General features: G+C 47.7%; 1 protein-coding gene across 7 annotated transcripts in view; it reads left to right on the top strand.

The window, feature by feature from the left end:
• Nucleotides 1-23042, top strand: part of RTEL1 (regulator of telomere elongation helicase 1) — a 1752068-nt gene that overhangs the window by 1147589 nt on the left and 581437 nt on the right. For all 7 annotated transcript variants that reach the window (XM_069650890.1, XM_069650893.1, XM_069650896.1 and 4 more), the window contains one exon: nucleotides 8435-8512. In XM_069650890.1, the coding sequence (XP_069506991.1) occupies nucleotides 8435-8512 (78 nt within the window). The remainder of the gene's footprint in view (nucleotides 1-8434; nucleotides 8513-23042) is intronic.

Here is a 23042-nt window from a genome sequence, read left to right as displayed (position 1 = left end):
TACCCTACCATCCCTCCTGATAGGGACGACAAGCGCTTTGATGGTTGGGCGAAGAAGGTATTTTCTTCTGGGGGTATGGCTTTAAAGGCAGCCAACTCCATTTGTGCCTTGGCAAGTTTCACTCGAGCTCTGTGGAATTGAGTGTCTTTGGCGGCTGAACATATTCCCGAAGGGGAGGAAGGGGATGGTTTTCTTGCCCTCGTCCAAGATGGCAAGGATGCCATGTGTGAATCCGTTCAGTCGGGTCTGGACGTGGCAGACTGTGTCAGCCGGTCCATGGCGGCGAGCACCGTGATGCGCAGGTTTGCGTGGTTGCGGAAGTCGGGGTTTGCTCCTGATGTACAGTCCCGGCTTCTCAACATGCCTTTGATGGTGTCCATCTTTTTGGCAGCAAGGCTGACGAGAGCCTTGAGAGGTTGCAGATCTCCAAAGCTGCAGCAAAGTCCTTGAGCGCTGCAGTACGTCAACCTCCGCCTTTTCGTCCTAGGGGACAGCAATGGAGGGGAGGTTTCTTTCAGTACTACTCTTCATTTGGTAGATTGAGAGGAGCTGCCAGTCAAAGGGGCCAACGTAGGAGTAACAGAGGTGGAAAACAAGAGACTCGAGGTGCCAAAGCTGCTCGGGCAGTTGCCTCCTTGCCCTCAGGCACTGCCGCAGCCGCTTGCTCAGTCATGAGGCCATGGCCCATGGTTCGCCGGTTGGGGGAAGGCTGCCGCAGCATCTTGTAGAATGGCGTGCCATTACCTCAGATGTGTGGGTTCTGGAGATCATAGCCCACGGCTACTGTCTTCCTTTCCGGCAGAGGCCTCATGACAATCCACAGGGGAAGCTCTCTTTGAAGCGTCCGGATCCGCTCCTTGCGCAGGAAATCCTATCCCTGCTGGAGAAAGGCGCCATAGAACTGGTGCCTGTAGCGGAGAGGAACAAGGGATGGTATTCCCCATATTTTTTGATCCCGAAAAAAGACTGACGATTGAGACCCATCATGGACTTGTGTGGTTTAAACAAGCTCCTCAGGAAGGGCAAGTTCAAGATGGTTACTCTTTCTCAAGTCCTCCAGGCCCTTCAACTTCAGGATTGGTTGGTGTCTCTCGGCCTCAAGGATGCTTACTTTCATGTGCCGATCCATCCCAAGCACAGGGAGTACCTGGGGTTTGCAGTTGGCGACTCGCATTTTCAGGTCCTGTCGTTCGGATTGACCTCCGCCCGAAGTTCTTCAAGCTGATGGTGGGGGTGGCAGCGCATCTCAGGAATGGGGGGATTCGCGTCTACCCCTATCTGGACGATTGGTTGATTAGGGTGCGCTCTCCAGAGCAAGTCCTGGATCATCTGTACGTCACCTGCCACTCCCTTCACAAGCTGGGCTTCTCCCTCAACTTAAAGAAGTCTCATGTGACACCTACCAAGCGGCTCCAGTACATCGGAGCAGTGCTCGACACATCCCTGGGGCAGTGTTTGCCTCCCCAGGTGAGGCCTCATCACATTCTGCAGATGGTAAACAAGTTTCACGTGCCCAGAGTCTCCCGGCGTTCTGGTTCTTGAGGTTGCCCGGCCTCATGGCATCCTGCATTTTCCTGGTGCCAGAGGCCAGGCTGTGGATGGGATCTCTGCAGTGGGCTCTCAAGATGCAGTGGTCGCAGTTCTCTGGCAGGATGTCTGATCCCATTCAGATTCCACCCTCGGTCGCCCAGGACCTTCTGTGGTGGGCCGTCGAAGGAAATCTGTTGAAGGGGTCTCTGTTTTGGCAACCATGGCCGGAGGTGACGATTGTGACGTATGCATCCCTCATGGGGTGGGGAGCTCATGCCAGCGAGTTGACGGCCAGCGCCCGCTGGTCTCCGTCTGAGTCCAGACTCCACATCAATCTGTTAGAGCTGCGGGCTGTCAGGCTAGCCCTGAAGGCTTTTCTGCCGTCTGTGCGGGGAAGAATTTCCTGATTATGACGGACAATACAGTGGCCATGCACTACCTCAACAAAAAGGAGGGGGCAGGGTCACTCCCATTGTGCAGGGAGGCGATGAAGCTCTGGTTCTGGGCCATCCAGCAGGAAATGTCTATCTCGGAGGTTCATCTGGCCCGAGACGAAAATGCAGTTGCGGACGCTTTGAGCAGACAGAGCACGGTCTCTCACGAGTGGGAGCTTGCTCAGGAAGTTCTGTTGGAGATCTTCGCCCTTTGGGGAACCCCGCAAGTGGATCTCTTCGCCACCAGTGTCAACTGGACGTACGAAAGATTCTGCTCGCGGGAATTTCCTTCCAGAGGAGCCTTAGGGGACGCGTTCGTAGTGGAGTGGTCCTTCCCACTGCTGTACGCGTTCCCTCCAGTCCCCGTCATTCCGCAAGTGTTGCAGAGGTTTCAGATGTTCGGTTCCTGGATGATCCTCATTGCTCCGACATGGGCCAGGAGAGCGTGGTACCCGGACCTTCTAGACATGTCTATCTGCCCTCCACGTCGTCTTCCCTACAGAGACGATCTGCTCTCACTGGAGGGGGGTTGAGTTCTCCATCTAGAGGTCACGTCTCTCAGCCTTCATGCTTGGTATCTGAAAGGCTGAGGTATAAGGATTGGGACATCCCTGAAGACGTGATGGAGGATTTGCTTTCGGCCAGAAGGCCCGCAACGAAATCCCTGTACCGTTGCCGTTGGAGGAAGTACAGAATGTAGATCCTTTTCAATGTTCCATTCCTTTGGTTTTGTCTTTTTTGCTTTCTTTAGCCCACAAGGGCCTGCAAGTAGGTACCATTAAGGGGTACCTGGCGGCGCTGTCCATATTTAAGCGCTCGTCTGAGGAATGTTCTTATTTTAAGATCCCTTTGATTTCAAAGTTTCTGAAAGGGCTAACTAATGTGTTTCCACCGTCGCCTTTCCAGGTGCCAGGATGGAATTTGAATTTGGTTTTAAAGTTCCTAATAGGAGCTCCGTTTTGAGCCCTTACATTCTTGCCAGTTGAGGCTGTTGTCCTTTAAAACTGTATTTTTAGTTGAGGTTACTTCCGCACGCAGTGTGAGTGAGTTGCAGGCACTTTCCGCCAAACCGCCCTTCACTGTGTTCCATAAGGACAGGGTTGTCCTTAGGGTGCGGCCTTCCTTTCTTCCGAAGGTTGTGTCCATCTGAGCCAGAAGGTAATTCTTCCGGCGTTCTATCCTCCGCCACATCCTAGGAAGGAAGAGGAGAGGCTCCATAGGTTGGACCCTAGGAGAGCGTTGAGCTTTTATATTTCGCGCATGTCCTGGGTCAGAGTGGACGATCAGTTCTTTATTGGTTATGCTGGAAGGCGTTTGGGTCAGTCTGTTTGCAAGCAGACCTTATCTAGATGGATCATTTTGACGATCTCTGAGTGTTACCGTTTGGCGGGAAAGGACCCCCAGTAGCCTTACGGGCTCATTCTACTAGGGGTTTGCTTGCCCCCACTGCCCTACGGAGGGGTGTTCCAATTCGCAATATTTGCAAAGCAGCCACATGGGCCTCAGTCCATACGTTCGTGAAATATTATTCCTTGGACTCTATCCATGGGCAGGATTTGGCCTTTGGTAAGGCAGGCCTCTATTCTGCAATTTGATTGGGCATTCTAAATTGATGCAATTGTAAATTCTTTTCCCACCTCCATATGTTGGTAATGCTTTGAGAGTCTGTCAAAGATGTGGAATACGTCAGAGGACACAATCCCTTCGAAGAACAAGTTACTTATCTTACCTGGTAACGTTCTTTCGATGGGATGTTCCTCTGACGTATTCCACATCGTACCCTCACTGCCTGTCCCTCTACAGAATTTCTTATGCGATTGCAGCTTACGTTTCCGCAGGGCTTTCTGTGGTCATTCAGGAGATTGATGCCACACGTTCTGGGGGGAAAAAACAGAGGCTACGGGCGTCCTAGATATAACATCCGATGACGTCGACCGTCAACGGAGGCCCTGGAGGGACAGCGTATTGACAGCATCGACGCAGGACGCCTACGCCGAAAAAGTTTTCCGAAGCAGCACAACTGTGGTAATTACTGTCAAAGATGTGTAATACGTCGGAGGAACATCCCATCGAAAGAACGTTGCCAGGTAAGATAAGAAACTTGTTCTTCCATGTGCCAATACATCGAAAGCACAAAGTGCTTGTCCCCTATGTGGAACCTCAGGAACTATCAGTTGAAGGTGCTCCCCTTTGGGTTCACCTCCGCTCCAAGGCTCTTCGCCAAGCTCATGCCAGTAGTTGCAGCTCACCTTGGGAGATCCAGCGTTTACGTATTCCCATACCTGAACTACTGGCTGAACCGTGGGAAGTTGGCAGAGCGTGTCCTGTCTCACTTGGAAGACACTTGTCTGCTACTGCACAAACTGGGCTTCTCCCTGAACTTGAAGGAGTCCCATGTGATGCCAGTTCAGAGGCTCCAGATCATCGGGGCTGTCCTGGATAGCCGGGTGGGGAAGGCCTTCCCTCCAGAGGAGAGTCTACAGCATTGTGCAGATGGTGAACTTTGTCCAGAACCACTCTGCCTTACCAGCAACTTCCTTCCTCCGCCTCAAAGGCCTCATGGAATCCTGTATTTTTCTAGTGCCAGCGGCCAGGCTAAGAATGAGATCTCTTCAGTGGCTCCTACGGGGTCCGTGGTCCCAGTATCTCAGAACTCTATCTGATTCCATCAGTGGTCAAGGTCAGTGGTCGACTACCTTGGTTGGTGGGCCAACAGCAACACTCCCATGGCAGGGGCACCCTTCTGGCCTCCGTGTCCTCAGGCCCGAGTGGTTATGGATGTGTCTCTGAAGGTTTGGGGCGCTCACTGCAAGGATTTGCAGGTGAACAGCCTTTGGTCAGCAATGGAAACCAGGTGGCACATCAACAGGCTGGAGTTGCGAGCCATCAGGTTAGCCCCGAGGGCTTTCGCCCCGTCTCTGAAGCGGATTGGGACAGACAGTACGGTGGCCATAAATTTCCTGAACAAACAAGGTGGCATGTGCTCCCTCCCCCTTTGCAGAAAGGCAATGCAGCTGTTGTTTTGGCTGCTAGAGAACCAGATCTCAGTCTCGCCAGTTCATCTTGCGGGGACAGAGAACAGTTTGGTAGATGCTCTGAGCAGGCAGAGCACGGTCTCGCACGAGTGGGAAGTGTGCCAGGAAGTCCTAGAGGAGGTGTTCTCTTGCTGGTGTACCCCATCAGTGGACCTGTTTGCCACTGTGTCCAACAGGAAGTGCAGACAGTTTTGCTCAAGGGAATTCCCAGCGAATGGCACGCTAGAGTACATGTTTCTGGTGGATTAGACCTTCCCTCTCCACTACGCCTTCCCTCCATTCCTGTCATCGCTTGGGTTCTCAGGAGGTTGAAGAGGTTCCGAGCAAACCAGATCTTGATCGCACCGTATTGGGCGAGGTGGACGTGGTACTCAGACCTTCTGGATCTGACCATCTCTCCGGTTGCCTCATCGCCCGGATCTCCTGACCCAGTCGGAAGGTTGGGTGCTTGACCCGACCCCGGAATCCCTCAACCTACATGCGTGGCTCTTGGGAGAATGCAGTATGATGACTGTGACCTCTCATAGGAGGTACTCAAGGTGTTGCTGGCTGCACACAGACCTTTAGCGAGATCCCTGTATGCATGCAGGTGGAGAATATTTGAGGCATGGTGCAGGGAACATGAGATTGACCCAATTTCTTGTCCCACCACTACAGTGATGGGGTTCCTTCTGTTACTAGCCTTAGCAGGCCTTTAGGTTACCACAATCAAAGGATATTTGAAGACAGCTTTCTTGGTCGTGATTACATCGGCCAGGAGGGTCCACGAGCATCAGGCTCTGTGCTGCAGACCCCTGTTTTTGCATTTCCTTCGGGAGAAGGTCTCACTTAAGGTAAGACCTGGATTTGTACTGAAGGTGGTTTCTGAATTTCACCTGTCTAAAGCTATAGACGTGTCAGTCTTTTACACTCCGCCTCATCCTTCTAAGGAAGAGGAGCAGTTCCATCGATTGAACCCAAAAAGAGCTTTGAGCTTTTAGGTGGCTAGAACATCTGAGTTTTCGTAAATCTGACCACCTGTTCGTGGTCCATTCTCTAGCCCGCAAGGGTCTAGCAGTAACAAAGCAGCCTCTATCTCGGTGGATTATCCCTTTGCATTGCAGAGTGCTATAAATCTGCAGGCATGGAACTTCCTCTCGGCATTGGGCGCACTCGACCAGAGGAGTCTCGGCTTCTACGGCCTTACAGAGGGGAGTTCCCATTAGGGATATCTGCCGTTCAGCCATATGGTCTTCGTTACACCTGTTTTCCAGGCACTATAGTCTGGACATTGCTTGCGGGGCATGTTAGGGAGAATGATCATAAATGGCTGATTTTCCTTACCTAAAGAGTCCCCAAGCAGCTTTGCTGGATTTCTAGGATTTATTTTTTCCACCTGGTAAGTGTGTGAGCCTTTTCCCACTTTTACATGTGTTTTGCTGTGTGTATTTTCACTGTTTGTGTGATCTTGGGCACTGGAGCCTCACCTACTCCAGACCACCACTTTTTTGTGTGTGTTACACAGCGCCTTCAGTGCAGTGACACGGTTGTCTTTGAGACTTCCCAATGACTCCATTTTTTCTGGGGCTGACTACTGTCCCCCAGAAACAGGTAAAGCTGCCATTAACGTTATATAGTCACTTTAAACTGCAGACCCAGTACACCCCATCTTACATGGAATACTGGAAAGGGTTAATTCTTATCCCTTTTTGTCTGTGCCTCTTGGAGCCTTGTTTCCCTCCCTTAACTTTAAGACTTGGCTGGTGGCAGTGGTATCTACCCTAACTTTTCTGTCCTTTGTATAACTATTTGTACTGCTCACTTACTCTTGAGATAAGTATGGCTGCTCCGCTACTGCTACCACTATAACTCTGTAGTACAGGCTTGTACCACACTCTTGTAGTCTTAATTGTGTGCAGTGTTCCCAAAGGGTACTGCATATAATTCTGCCTAATAGGGCTGATGCATGTTTTGGCAGGGCACTGCTGCAAAATCTACTAATATAACGCTTTCTGCCCTCCTTTGTTGTCTCACTGCTTGGGGAGTTTATCAGATGAGGAGTCTGCGGGAGAAAGGCAATCAATTGAAGTAGAAATGACTTATCGTAATGTTCTTTCCATAGATTCTTCTCTCGCAGATTCCTCATCGTCCCTCCCACCCATCCCCGCTCAGAAAGCATTGGCGGTTGTTGCGCTGCTATCTAAAGGAAAGGGAAACCTGGTGATGGGCCGAGGTTCCCGTTTCTATCTGGCTAGTTGCAAGATTTAACAGCTTTGTTCCTATGCTTGGAATCCTTGTTCCAAGTCGTTTTCCATCCCATGGGATGTTGTCACTGTATGTTAACTGTCTGTTTAGCCTTGTTTTCCTCTGCAGCGATCGAGCACAGGGGGAAAAAGGTGGAACTGACGTGATAGATATTCGACGCCCATGGCTGAGTCGAGGTCCGCTACGCCCACTCTTGAAAAGTTTCTGAGCAGCAGAGCTGGATGAGGATATCTATCAGATGAGGAATCTGTGGGAGTAGAATCCATAGAAAGAACATTACGGTAAGTAATTTCTCCTTTGGTTGAACATTGGTTTAACAGAACTTTCTGTTGATAAATTGAAATAGCCAAGAACTGTGTTGGAACTTTGTTACACACCCGGATTTCCAACATTGAATATTGGAACTGAATTTAACTTGAAACCTGGGGAAGGGGAGTTCACCCAGGTTATTAAAAGAGACTGAAAATATTATAAATGCAATTGTTGATGTTGTGAATTGCCTTTTATTTTCCTTGTGTATTTTACTTATAAGTGTGAAGGCCAGATATCCTTTGTTAGAGTGTTTCCTTTAGTTTATGATAGGCAGGGAAATCCTCATCAGGGTAGGGATAGGGAGGCGTTTACTGAAACCTTTTGATTCAATAAAATGGCATATTTTGAGAAATCATGTAAAACTTGTCCCCCTCATTTTTCTGACCCCTCTCAAATACCAAGAGGTAAGTTCTTCTAACGAAGGCTAGTAACTTGTCCTTCTCTCATATGTAAGACTCTGGTGATTGACACCTCCTGCATAACATATTTAGGGAACGTACAACCTCACACCATATGATGTAGTTTGACACACAAATCTAAAAACTGTGACAAATTACAATCTTGCCCATGCACATAATCTTTGGACACATTTCTCTGATATTTATGATAAATTAGCAAAGTATACTTTAGGTGCGCTTCTTGGTTTGCTAATTTTCATGTGTTTGTTGATTTTGCTTACAAGGTGCCAGCAGTTTTTGTTGGCTAGTTAGCAGCGTCCTATTTTGTCCTGTTATGCAGTGCATGTGTTACTCAGCTTCCTCTTTACGTTTACCACTGGTGCTTGTCCTGCACTTTTATCTGTGTTGTCTCCTTTGTGTATTGTTCAGCCTTTGTGTGCTAACATTGTGTATTCTGATAAGTGTGCTTTTTTCTCCACAGGAAGAGGGGATGTACTCTAGAATGGAATTCACGAAACCTATGTTTGTGGAACCCAAAGGCAAGGCGAACTTCACAGAGGTTAGCCACTGATGTGTGCTTGATTGGGTCACCCTTAATTGTTACTGCATGATGTACCTCACCTCCCCCTTCATCCTTACTGCCCTTAAAATCATTTTTTTATGATTCACAAATCTAGTCCCCCCCCCCCCCTCCCTAAAAATGCAAAAAAAAACCTGTAGCAAAATGGCAGTTTCACCAAATGCGGTAAAGGCAACGAGGTGGCCCAGTTCGGAAAGAACGAAAGGGTGCTGTCTCCTCACAATAACAACCCAAAAAGGGGTCTAGTTTCCGCACAACAAACATGAATGTGGGAGGGGAGTAATATTAAAATAGTACAATGGATTGCATTCTCCCACAAGTTCCTCATCTTGATAGATATCCTGCAGTACCAGCTGCTCTCGAAAATTTTGATAAGGGGGCGTAGTGTCGCTGAACATCATTCCTCCGGCTCTCATGTGCCTTGACTCAAGCACTCCTCGATTCCAATGATGATATTGCAGGTCCTCCTTATAGCGTGCACAACGCCCCCTCTCCTCAGTACCTTTTTTCTACGCACTCAACCCATTGTTCAGAACACGATACAAATCCGTTTTTGTGGCACTATGTTGGGCCTCAAGCCTTTGGGTTTGAATTGCTTCAGAGACTGCAACTTCAAATTGTCCACAATGACATGCATAACATTTGCGTGTGGTGCTTGCGGTAGGAACTATGACACAGAGCAATGCGGCTTGTGTCAGTTGATTATCCCGAAGGCCCTATGAGAGTGCTCAGCAAAATTAGCGCTGAGAAGACCCCATTGAAGTCGCTGACCTGATCGACTGTCATATTCTCGGAGGCTAACACCAAGGGGCCCACCCCGAGGGTAAAAAAGGGTGACTGGGGGCAGGCGACATAAAAAGTCAAAAATAGGTCTCACCCTCATAGTGAATCTGACCACTCCTCTTCCCACAAGAAGAAGTAACTCCAAGATTCAAACTCTCCTGGAACTCCTTGCCACACAACCTGAGAGCAGACCAACCCTACCTACACTTCAGAAGGAATTTCATCAAATACATTAACTCCAATAACCGGTAGTCTCCCTTTAGATACTCTGCGCCTTAGCCTTAACATTCCTGTATATAACCTGTACTCTTAATAACTTTGCCAACAAATTTATATGACATTCAATAACATTTGTAAATTATACTGCACCCATGTACATTAATCCTACTTCTACTACATGTATATATTTGCAATTAATCATGTAAACTGTATATTTCTTTAACATTGTAAACTGTATATTTCTGTAATATTGTAAGCTTTGCATATTCTTCTGCGCCCTGCTACCTCTGGGTTTGGCACGCATTATAAATTAATAAACAAACAAACAAGTACAGACCTAGGTAAAACGACACAAACACGTCCGAGGAAAGGGGTAAGTCTCACTCTTCAAAAGGGTCATCCAGGGAGGAGTGCAAGCAGTGATGCTCGATTTGTTTGCAAAGGACTCAACTGGTATGGCTTTGGTTCGACATTGTCGGCAGCACCATCGACTACCACGCCTGGGGCAACCAGCAAACATGTCTGGGAAGGGTTGCAAGCACTCAAGCTCGACCCATGCAAGCACTTGAGTTCGACCCACTAGAAGCCGAAGAAGGCACAGAGCTTGTTTACTCCTGTCGGAGGACCCATTGTGTCGACGATGTCCGCCGCGACCGCTCCCTGTTCCCCGTCGACCTCACAGTATCGTGGTAATGTCCCAGAGTCCAGGGGGCCCGAGGTCTTCCAATCAATCTGCTCCATCTTTGACCACAAAGGGGAACCAGTTCCCTTTGGCTAGAGCTGCTGTCGGGTGCAGAGCTCGGGCCGTTGCAGAATTTCTGGAATTAATGTTGGACCTTCATGACGCTAGCAGGTTGGGTACGTTCCCCGATTTCAAGATGCAGCATGTGTTGTCATACATGCACCTGAACACCCAATTCACAAAATGGTTGCGGCCCTTGGACTTAGAGGCCCATCAAGGCTGTTGACGAAATACAACCTTACAGATATTCTTGATTACTGTGCCTCAATCGGAGAACACTCTTGCATTAAACGCGGCTATCGCAGTTTTGACCCTGACTCTAAGCCAGCAACCATGTGTGACGCTGGCCGGCGACAGAAAGCTTTTTAGAAAATATAGGCCGGCACAGGGTGATTATGGATCTTCCTCTCCATGCACCCGAGTGGTGGGAGTTAACTCCAGGCCACAGACGTCTAGTTTGCAGAGAGACAGGGAAAACAGATGCCCGGCAAAGGAGGTTTTTGCGCCTGGAAGCCCAGCACTCAAGGCAGTGAACGCCTCTTGCACGCTTGTGAAGTTGTCACGCATACTTTGGAATGTGGTGTCAGAGGCATCAATGCATTTACCGTATGGTGATATAGAGACAGGCTCCCGTACATAGTCAATGATGCACACAAAGCAGCTTGTAAGGCTCCTCAAGCTGACCTGGACGCAGAAGATTGTGTCTGAAGAGCCATGGGAACTTCGGTGGTCCTTCGCAAAGCTGCTTACTTCTGAGCATCTGATTTTTCGCCAGAGGTCCAGTCAAAACTACTAGACATGAGCTTCGATGGGGAGCACCTTTGTGGGCCCAAAGCTGACAAATCCTTCGAGAAATTCAAGGAATCGAGAAATGCATCAAAATCATTGGGGTTAGTAGTCCAGACGTCTACCCCATCTTCATCCTTCTTTGGGTCGATAGGTAGGGGATTCAACTGCTGCACCCCCTTTGTGAGGAAGGCGCCGTTGCCTGAGGGAAATCAAAGCCAGAATAGATTTTCGAATGGCTTGTGTCCTCCCATGTATTTCTCATCTTTGATATTCAAGACTGCTTGCAGCCTTCTTTCTGCAAATATTTTTCAAGTATGGGGTTGCCATGCAGTGTCGAGTCGTGGCCCTCGACGGCCTCCGGCCTGTCCGTTACCTCGGTTATGTTTTTCTGCATGGTAGCATGTTTCGAACGGTTCTTCGCCTCAACAACATTCATCTACATTTCTTTGAGAAATTGGAACATGATTTTGACACCCAAGACAGGGTTTAAGTGGTGTTCTGATTGTGGGGCAAAAATGTCCATAACAGACCTGCATCGAGTCTGTCTGTGTTGCCTGGGAACAGACCACAGGGTTGATGACTGCGGGTCCTTCCCATCAATGATGGTAAAGGCTTTGCGAGAGAGGAAGGGGAACTTCGAGGCAGGTAGACCCCCATCTAATACCCCTTCTGTTATCCTGTCAAAAAGGAGATCCTCAGATGACTCGAGGGATGTTTGCCCATCTCAAAAATTTGCTAAACAGAAAATGTGCTTGAGATCAAGGTATTTACTTTCGTCATCCTCCTCCCATATAAAGTTGAAGAAGCGACACCATAGGTCGCCTTCATCTTTTTCATCCTTACCTGACAGGAAGGTTACTTTTCCAAAGAAGTCGACATCCCTGGCTGATTGAGAAAAGTTTAGACTAAAGATGTTGGAACCTTTCCAAAAAGCTGTGCCAAGTGTTCCTCCGAGCGCCCCTCCAAAACAGTCAAAAAAGTCTCCAAAACCCACTGCGTCTGACAAGACCGGCAAGGTGCCTGTAGCATCTGCTTCTTGCGCACCAGAGAGCCCGGTGTAGAAAGCCTCCTCTGCATTCTTTGAAGGACTCTTCCTCAAGACACAGGTCAAAGTAGAGTTCTACTTCCTTGATGATCGTTCGAGAACAGACACTAGGGCCTTTGAAGCCTGTGTCAAAACATTAATTGAAAACTGCAAAGCCATTGTCGCCGCTTCTTATTTTGACGCCGTCGGTTCCATCAGAGCTGTCAAAGAAAATCAAACCGCCTGTTGAGGCTTTGAAGATGTTTAAGCCTCTGCCAAGGCTTGTGCTTTTCAGATCCATGGGGTCTATATTTGAGAAAGATGAAGACCGAGATGTACCCTTTGTACCTTTAAAACCCCTTTGATTCCTTAGCATAGAAGACTGTGGTGTGGGGGAGGCTGTGTCAGCATTGCAAGAGTTGGCGGGGCATAACCTCGGATGCTTGGGAACTTCAAACAGTGACTCGCAGCTATTACCTCCCATTTCTGACAAAACCTCCAGATTGCACCCCAAGAGGATACTCTTCAGTCCCAGATCCACTCCTGCAACAGGAAATTCTTACCCTGTTGAAGAAAGGTGCGATCCAATTAGTAGCAGTAGCGGTGAGGGGTCAAGGATGGTACTCTCCTTTTTTCCTAATCCCCTAGAGGGACGGAGGAGTGCGACCCATCCTGGACTTGAGACGCTTGAACAAGTTCCTCAGGAAGGACAAGTTCAAAACGGTAACTCTTTCGCAGATCCTTCAGGCCCTTCTACTCCAGGATTGGTTGGTGTCGTTGGAACTTCAGGATGCTTACTTCCATGTGCCCATTCATCTGAAGCACAGGAAGTACCTGAGGTTCACAGTTGGCGGTTCTCATTTTCTGTTTCGGATCCTGCCATTCGGGCTGAGCTCCGCCTGAGGGTCTTCACCAAGTTTATGGCAGTGGTGGCAGCAAGTCTAAGGAGGGAGAGGATTCACATCTACCCCTACGTGGACAACTGGTTGATCAGACCTTGTTCTCCGGAACAGGCTCAGAGTCACCTCAGTCGCACATGCCACTTCCTCCACAAGCCGGGCTTCCCCCTGAACTTCAAGAATTCTCCAAAATGGCTAATTTCCTTTACCTACTGAATCCCTCATCAGCTTTGCTGGATTTCTAGGGTTTCTTTTTTTCACCTGGTAAGAGTGTGAGCCTTTTTTTCCACTCTTCCATGCGTTTTGCTGTGTGTGTTTTTACCATTTGTGTGATCTTTGCTCTGGAGCCTCACCTACTCCATTGGCATCATCTTTTTGTGTGTTACACAGCACCTTCAGTGCAGTGACACAGGGTAGTCTTTCAGACTTCCCACTGACTCCATTTTTCTGGGACTGACTACTGTCTCCCAGAAATATGTAAAGTTGCCATTAACTTTATGTAGTCTCTATAAACCACAGACCCAGTACACCCCATCTTACATGGAGTATTGGGAAGGGTTAATTCTTATCCCCTTTTGTCTGTTTCTCTTGGAGCACTGTTTCACTCCCTTTTCATCAAGACTTGGCTGGTGGCAGTGGTAACCACCCTATTTTTCATACTGTGGTTATCTTAAATAACCATGGTATTGTTTTAGGCTATTTTATTAGCCTCGATCATAAACCCGCTTGAACAAATATATTTTGTTTCAGCTCCGGCTGGGTTTATTCGCCATTTCTTTTAGTAAAATTCTTTCTCGTGTTTTACTCTGCGCGCCAAACCAGGTTTGGTTCCTTTGTTCGCCGTCTTTTCACGGCCCTCCTTAAGGCACCTGAAAGTCTGGGTAGGCAGGATGTGAGGAAGGGGTCTTAGGACCCCTGCCATGGGTTCATTTGGTAACGCAAGTCGCACTCCTGTTTGATTGGCTGGGTGACTGTCCTTGCCAGGACCGCCACCCTGCTGTGTGATTGACAGCCAGGCTGTATGAATGGGGGAAAACTGCATAAAAAGCAGGTCTCTGGGACTGGAAAGGCAGAGTTGCCACTGGAACGAAAGAACCGACGAAGAGCTGACAGAAGAGGACCCCTACAACGACTGAACCTCCCAGTGAAGCCCTGCTGCAGGTCTGAATCTTCAGAATCCGACAACAGAGAGGATCCTCCAGGAATCTTCTTCCCTTGAGCTGGTGGGACCAACCAGTTCGCCCAAACTTCAAGCCAGGACCGCTGCTTTGGTCGAATTCGCTGTAAAGAGCTACAGTTGGCCGGATAGCCAGTAAGGTCGGACCCTGCTTGGGTTTTAAGGAGCGCACCTTTTATTCGTTGCTTTGCTCTGCTGCTGGTTTCTTCCCTGGGTAGTGCAAGACCATCCAGTCTTCCTACTTCTTGTTAGTCCGACAGTCGCTTCAGGAGCCGTGAGCCTGCAGGAACTACCAGGAACGTCCGCCTCAGCTACAGTTCCCTCTCCATTTTAAGGTACTGTGGAAATCCGATTGTTCGTTTCGTTCAGCCGCGGTGAAAGAGTGTGAAATCTTTCTCCAATATGAGGGCTTGTCCTTCTCTTCTCTTTGAACTAACTTTTCTGCAGACCATCTCCGTGTGAACTTGAGCAAAAGACTTTTGACCTAGTAACTTTGGCCCTAGGCCTTTTTTACCTGATTCTATCACTGTAGTTCCTCTTGCTCAATTGCCCTGAGTACTTGAGTTGGTGTGGTTCAATTTCTATTAACTTTGTCTTTCCCTCCCTTTTAAATTGTTGGAGTGCCATTTTACTCCCACTTATTTTGTGGGCTTAACTTGTCTGGAACGTATTGGGAGTGGTGTGTTGTATTAAGAATGTGATTTTTTAAACTGCTTTACTTTAGTGAAATGTTATACAACTGAAGAGTAAATGTATATTCTTTTACTTTAAATCCTTGAGTCAGTGTTTGTTTGAATCATAGTAATTACTGTACTTTGTGTAACTATTTGATACTGCTCACTTACTCTTGAGATAAGTCTGGCTGCTCAGCCATCGCTACCACTTTAACTGTGTAGTACAGGCTTGTACGAAAAGTGAATTCGTAGTGTCACTTGGAGTCTTAATTGTGTGTGGTGTTCCCAAAGGGTACTGCATATATTTCTGCCTAACAAATTCCCACTTGACACATTCTCAAAAACTTCAATTTATTGGAGCAGTCATGGATTCAGCCTCAGGAAAAGCCTTGCCACTCGAGTTGAGTGCTCAGCATCATTTGCAGATGGTCCAAAAATTGTTAGGATGCCCACATTTCCTGGCCTTCAGCTTCCTAAGGCTGCTCGGCCTCATGGCATCCTGCATTTTTCTGGTGTCAGAAGCCCATCTGAGAATGAGAGCCCTTCAGTTGGTTCTCAGATCCCAGTGATATGTTTTATGGCAGAATGACGGCCTTATTCAGGTACCGAGAGAGGTCTCCTAGGATCTTTTGTGGTGGGCCTGCCGAGAGAATATGAGAGGGGAACCTTTTTGGCAACTATGGCCGGAGATGACAATTGTGATGAATGCCTCCCTTTCAGGATGGAAAGCCCACATGAAGGATCTTTCAGCGGACACTGGTCATTCCTTTTGCCTTCATCTAAGTGCAAGGTCTAGCGCTCCTACTCCTCCTGCAGCTTCACTCCTGGAAGTCGTTTCTGTGGTGCTCTGGCATACACCAAGGTACCTGGGGACTTTGCTGACTATGCATCTTGAAAACAGCAGCTCTTGACACCATTTCTTTTTTTTTTTTTTTAACGAAAATCAAAATTAGCACGAAAACAAAATTGCTTTTTTCATCATAGTAATTTACCATATTTAGCGCGACATCTTCTAAATTACTTTTGTGTGCTGCAGCGCCTCACGACTCCGATTTAGCTGCATGTAATGCTTCTGCTACTGCTTTTTGGTGCAATCCATGTTGCATTCCAAGATGGCTGGCGGCTTTGTTTGAACACCAAGGTCAGTGCATTGCCTTCATTGTGCCTCCTGTTCTTCCAATTGGCCAGCTAAGCACTGAAACCCACCAACCCAGGACCGGCTTTCTTTAGCCGGCCCACTACTAAGGCCCCTGTCTGCTCCCTATCTGCTTCCAGGACGCTAGTTGATTGGGTCCTCCCTGCACCCTAGCACCTTAACTGCAATGATGCTGCCACCTCACTCCTCTAATGAAATCCGTACTACCTTGACATCGTAACCTCCTGAACTATGGGTTAGTTCCCTCCTTCTGGACTCACTCCTTCCACCTTTGACTATCACTGTTCTTTCTGCTTGTTTCTCCCATGTTGTCATTCTGATTTGTAGTGCTTCTTAAAGCCCTTAGCTAACATCTGAATCCCTTTTTTTCAAAAAGGTAGCAGGCGCCCCTCTCCAGAAAGAACATGGCATGATAACCTGTTCTGTGTTTTTTTTCCCACTTTGAGAGTTCGCAGTCATCGCTTTTTGCTCACTGCAGCTGTACAGAGAGGCACAGCTCCACCTCACTGATGAGACCCAACAAGGCTGAAACACGTGTATGGGGTTACTGTTAGTACTCTTGTTCAGAAGGGAATTGCCATAGCATTTCGGTGCTGGACTGCCCATGTGGGCGGGACAAAGACTGATGTGCAAATGGATATTTCCCATCTGTGAAAGGTACAGTGAGCAAAAAGCGATAGCTGGGACTCTCTCAAAGTGGGAACAAACCACAGCACAGGTTATCATGCCATATTCTTTCTGGAGAAGGGGTGCAAGCTACCTTTTTGAAATAACATCTGAATCCCTAATTGGAAAATCAAATGTTGACGTTTTTGCATTTAGCTTGAAAGTCAAACTTTGCTGTTTTTGCTTTTTGCTGGAAAGTCAAATTTTGCTGTTTTTGCTTTTGCTTGAGAAAGTCAAACTTTGCTGTTTTTGCTGAAAAGTCAAATGTTGCTGCCCATTGCTAATTTCTCTGTACTTTGCTTGTAAACTGTTGCTTCTCTGTAACTTTGCCGGCCCATTAGGATTTTTTATACCCTAATGTTTATTGTACTAACGTTCTATACTCTAATCCTATTTTTAATTCTATTTTAATAACCTTGATTTTAAGATTTTGGTCAATTTGCCACTTGCCTTTTTATTTTGCTTATTTATATTCCCGTACATATCACCAAAGGGGTTGGGGGGGGGGGGGGAGGGCGCAAGAGTGTTTCAATTATTTGAACCAATAAGGGATGTTAATACGCTAATAACCGAAATCAAGCACCTCCTATATGATATTGAAGGCCCAAATGTTAAAATAATAGACACCCTAAATTGTCGAATGCCTGCAGCAGCATTAAATTGTGCATCTGTCATTGAAGACACTGAGATTCTTTCTGAGAATGTAGCTCCTTACAACCCCTACCCCAATCAAATATCTTGGGGCACCACGAAAAGCAAAAGGACCTGTTGGATAACGGTGAGATGGGGGAAATGTTCTTATTTTAACACTTTTGTTTTGTATTTTAACAACTAAACGAAACCAAACATGAAGTCCGATTCCCCTCACCGCCCACCAAACATAAGAGAACATTCGCAAAACCAGAGACTTGTATGGTCGAGGTGAACACGCACAACCTGTTGTTTTTCTTTTTTCAATCAGTTTTGTCAAAATTAAGTATGATAAAATGGGGTGCAAACCCGCTGGAAAGGTGCCTCCGTGAAATGGCACTCGAGTACAAGCGAGAAGAAGCGCTTAGCCGTGAAGCCAGCGGTGCGGGCTGCACTCCCTAATACTACAATTTGGTATAATTCTCTTTATGAATATTTGCGAATGGTTTATCTCTAAAGAAATATTTCTAATGAATTGGGTGAATTTTTAAATTTTGGCTTATTTCCACATTCATGCAATACAGTTATGAGTCACTGTTCCGGCAGATGCATCAAATGAGCTATAGTTGGCCTACGCATTTCGGCTATGTATCCTTCCTCAGGGCCAGCTCATGCTGATTAATGCTAATTCTTAACCAATTGCTGGTTAGAGTAATACCCCACCATAGGAAAGGGTTCACACCATTATCAATAAGAATACACATTATTCCACGTGATGTCCATTTCACAAAGTGATATAGTTATCAGAGCCATAATTTGTGTGTACAAGTAACCATGACCAAAATACCAGATGCGTTGAATTTCACAATTGAAAAACGGTGTGTGAATGCCACAAGTACATAGTCCCATATTGTCATAGCCCAGTATGTGTGGTAGGTGCAATATACATACAGGTCATTTATTATATTTAAAAGATAACCGTTGATGCTAAATATTTCCAGCATATACATACGTGTCAGAGTGTTGTCACATATGGTGTGGAGAAAATGCAAGGAAAAAGAAAATAATATATATTAGCAAAGTATGTGATGGTTATAGTGATATTGTTGACACTGCACTTTGTGAGTACCGGAACATACCCATGTATGAGTTGTGGTAATTGCAACAATGTGATCAAAGGCAACATAGCAACACATCCTCGCACGGGGAAAAAAATCAAGCTTAAGCAACATGCCACATGTCCATCTGAAAATGCAATTTATGCAATTAAATGCCCCTGTGGCAAGTATTATGTGGGTGAGACGTCACACAAGGTTCGAGTAAGGATGAACGAACACAAATCTAACATTAGAAATAATAATCAGACTTCGGCAGTCGCTAGACACTTTAAGGACAATGGACACTCTATCACCCAGTTACGGTTCGTGATATTAGACGTGATACCACAAAAGGACAGAATTGAGACATGAAGAAATGGCGAGCACAAAAAGAAGCCTTTTGGATTGAGAGATTAGACTTGCTGACACCCAATGGAATGAACGAAGAATTGGACTTCAGCTGTTTTCTGTAATGTTTATAGTGTTTCACTAACGCCACAAATGATGGCTCTGATAACTATATTACTTTGTGAAATGAACATCACATGGAATAATGTGTATACTTATTGATAATGGTTTGAACCCTTTTGTATGGTGGGGTATTACTCTAACCAGCAATTGATTAAGAATAAGCATTACCCAACATGAGCTGGCCCTGAGGAAGGATACATAGCTGAAATGCCCAGGCCAACTACAGCTCATTTGATGCATCTGCCGGAACGGTGACTCATAACTGTATCGCATGAATGTGGAAATAAACCAGCCAAAATTTGAAAAATCACCCGATTTATTAGAAAATTGTCTTTAGAGATAAACCATTCGTAAATATTCATGAAGAGAATTATACCACATTGTGGTATTAGGGAGTGCAGCTCGCACCGCTGGCTTCACGGCCAAAACCAGAGACTTGGGTATCATCCGTACTGCATGTAACAATGTCAGTCCGCTATTGAAATCAGGTATTGACATATGGACCCCACACCTCCGGGGGGACGGGCATGCAGTGGTAAGGTTTGTATGAAAGCAGTCTCAACATCATGACAGTAAGCAATATCCTGCAGCCACCCTTGCACTTTGGGAGGGTGACCCTTGCCCCAGGATATGGCTAGCCTTCTACGCGCCAGCACTAGTAACAATCCTGCCAGGCGCCTCCTTGTGGACTGCAAGGCCCTTTTACATCCCAGCAGGGCCAGAGTAGGATCCGATTCCAGTGGTTCACCTATAATCAGAGAGCTTTTGGTCAATGCCTCTGACCAGAATTCGTGAATCTGCGGGGATCTGCGGGCCCTCCCACGCCAGATGCAGAAACACAGCTGGGACAAAACCAAACCTACCACATGCGGCTGGGGTAGCGGCGTAGTGCTTATGGAGCTTGGCTGAGGTGTGGTAGACCTGGTGTAGGAAATTGAAATGTATTTGCTTGTACCTAGAATTCAAGAAAACTTTCTGGGTCTGGTTCAGCACGTGTACCCCCAGTCCTCATCGCTAATGGCTTCCCCCAGCACTCCCTCCCATTGCCTTTGTGGACCGCTTCCCTCCCATGGCAGCTCTGACACCAACCCCTTGTAAATCTGTGAAACTAGACGACACTCTTCCTATCATTGAATCACCCCTTGCAATAGTGACCTCACCAAGGGTTGCCCAGGGAATGGTGTGAGGAGTTCCCTGAGCGTGTGTCGCAATCTGAAATATACAAAAATGTCCAGCTGCGAGTTGCCCCCTCGTCTCTTGCCTGCTGGACTGTGAGGAACTCCCCGACCACGAATAGATACCCAAGGGTCCCAATTTTTGACCAGAGGGTAAACAAACGTATTTGCCCGTTGGATGTACACCGGTTCACTTGTCAGTGGCAAGCCGGGGATGTGGCGAGCCGGAATAACAGGCAAATACAGAATAGTAAGGCCGATCTTCCCCACCATCTTCCGCCAGATCGCGCAGGTAATTTTGACCATGTTCAGAGTGTTGGGTGCTACCCAAATGTCCCCAATGATCATCGCCCACAGGAGATGAGGGGCCGCCAGTGCCCTTTCTACCTGTACATGTGGCCTCACGAAATGTGTGGCATACCACTGCCCGACAAAATGCACCTGCACCGCACAATAATAGTACTCGAGATCGGGTAGAACCAGGCCCCCTCTCCTTGTCAGCTGTGTCAACATCGTGTAGGCCACCCTCGCTGTCTTCCCAGCCCACACCAGATCAGGAATGAGCCCGCGCAATCGTTGAAAGAAGATGCTTGACAGCAATAGGGGCACGTTGAGAAACAGATGGAGAAATCTGGGGACAATGTCCATTTTAACAAATGAAATTCGCCCAAGCAGCGTCAGTGGAAGTGTCCGCTATCTACTCACCGTCTCCTGAAGCTTCTCGATCACACTCCCATAATTATCGCAGAATAGCTTATCCTGGCTGTTAGACACCAGTACACCCAAATATCGGACTCCTGTGGTCGTCCACCTGAGGCCGAACTCGTCTCTGAATTCTGCGGTCTGTGCCGTGAGGGGGACCACCACTGATTTGCTGTGGTTAATTCTCAGGCCAGAGAACTCCCTGAAGCATAGCACCTCCCTCATCACTGAACTTAGCTTGTCCTCTGGGTTGCTAATGTAGAGGGCCACGTCATCTGCATACAGAGATATAATCAGCCTGTGCGGGCCCAGACTGAGACCCCTCTAGATGTGTCGTTCTCTAAGGATCACCGCCAACGGTTCCATCGACAAGGCGAACAACAGCGGGGAGAGGGGGCATCCTTGTCGGGTCCCCCATCCCATCTCGAAGCCGATTGACCTTCCTCGTCACACCACAATTTTCGCCAATGGCCTAGTATATAATAGAGAAACCAGTTTGATAAAGTAGGAACCTAGTCCCAGTTTACGGAGTACCGTGAATAAAAAAGGCCATTTGACTGAGTCGAAGGCCTTCTCGGCACCCAAAAACACTGTGATCGTCTGGGATGTGCTGTCGAGCGCTTCCATTACCCCAAATAGCCAATGGAGACCATATGTCGTATTCCTCTCGGGAATAAATCCCGTCTGATCCGCAAGCACCAATCCAGGCATCAGTGGTTAGTAACCGATTTGCAATGATTTTGGCAAATATCTTGTCAATGTTAATCAGGGAGATGGGCCGGTATGTGCCACAGTCCTCGGGTGGTTTCCCCTGTTTGTGTATCAGTACTATATTAGCCTCACGTAACGTGGGTGGGAGCAATCCCTCCGTGAGCGATTCCTCATATACTCGGAGGAGGATCGGGCCAGAATAGGGGCATAGGCCTTTATAGAATTCCCTGGTTAGGCCATTGGACCCAGTGATTTCGACCCAGGGAGCTCCCTGATTACCCCTAGACTTTTTTCCAGAGATCTTGTCAGCTTCAGAGGTTTGCAGAGGTGCTCCTCCACCCAATGTAGATCCACCTCATCTAAGTAGCACAGCAGTGTCTTTGACTCCTGCAAATTCCTGAACCTGTATAATTCCCCATAGAAGGACTGAAACGCTGCTGTTATGTCCTCCTCGAAGCTCACTAGCTTGCCCTGGGGTCTTGAATGCACTCCATGCGGGGCCAGTCGATCGGGCGCTAACAATTGCGCTAATAGTGCCCCCCCCCGCCTCTGTCCCTCGCCATATTGTTTTATTTGATGGCCGCGGGCCAGGAACCGAACCTACCAGTCAGCGTTGGCTCTAAATGTTTGGTGTGGTAGGTGTATTCCCGATCTACTCGATGTTGATGTCTTCAGGCGTCAATTAGATCATACGTTTTGCATATTTCTTGTACTTGTAGACTTACCTTTGGCACACTACCCTGTCCCACCCCAGTTCTAACCTGCAGGGGGTCCAACACAGTGTTCAGGTCCCCCCCCCACACTATGGTGGCATTCTGACACCTGGCTAGGTGTGTATCATCACCCAGTCAAATGCATTCGGACTGTCTACGTTGGGGCTGTAGGAGTTCAATAGGGCCACTGACACACCCTCAAGAACCCCAAACACTAGAAGCGCCCACCCTTCATCGTCACTTAGTGTTGAGATCAGGCAGAACTTGACGCCCTTGCCGATCAGAATGGCAACTCCTCTTGCATAAGAGGAGAAGTATCTGTGGCATCCCACGCACAGAATTGCCCGATGGGAGCAGAGGAACAGGAGGAGAGCGGCACGGAGTAACAAGAAAATGGTTCCAGATGCTGAGGTGCTGTATAAACTGTGATAGTGGGACTTGATTATAGACATAGGATGTTAGAGGACGACGAGCAGAGTTGATGAGGAACTAAAGCGGGAGGGAAAGAGAAGCCAAATGCATACCCCAATAGATAGGTTAGTTGGGTTGCTGGTAGTACAGTAACCCCCTGCTGGGCTCCTAGCACTGGCTTGCCAGGATAGGACCAAATGCGGGATTGCCTGAGATCCAGGGATGGAGCTGGGCAACAGTTGGGGAGGGGTGGTGGGAGGGAGGGGAGTTTGGGAGTTTGCAGTCGAAGTAGTTGGGGAACGAGTTTACACCCACGCGCTATCGCGCGTGACACGAATGACGAGGGGGGATAGAGGCGGGAAAGGGTACGGCTGAAAATGGGAGACCTTAAGATAGTAACTTGCAATGTTAGAGGGCTCAACAGTTACTTAAAGAGGAACAAGATAATGATGTATCTGAGGAGGTAGAAA

Source organism: Ambystoma mexicanum, chromosome 3p (genome assembly GCF_040938575.1).
Source record: "Ambystoma mexicanum isolate Mex_15411 chromosome 3p, UKY_AmexF1_1, whole genome shotgun sequence".
In the NCBI taxonomy this organism is placed as follows: Eukaryota; Metazoa; Chordata; class Amphibia; order Caudata; family Ambystomatidae; genus Ambystoma; species Ambystoma mexicanum.
The sequence above is the reverse complement of the archived record's forward strand: the minus strand, read 5'-3'. Positions and strand labels throughout refer to the sequence as shown.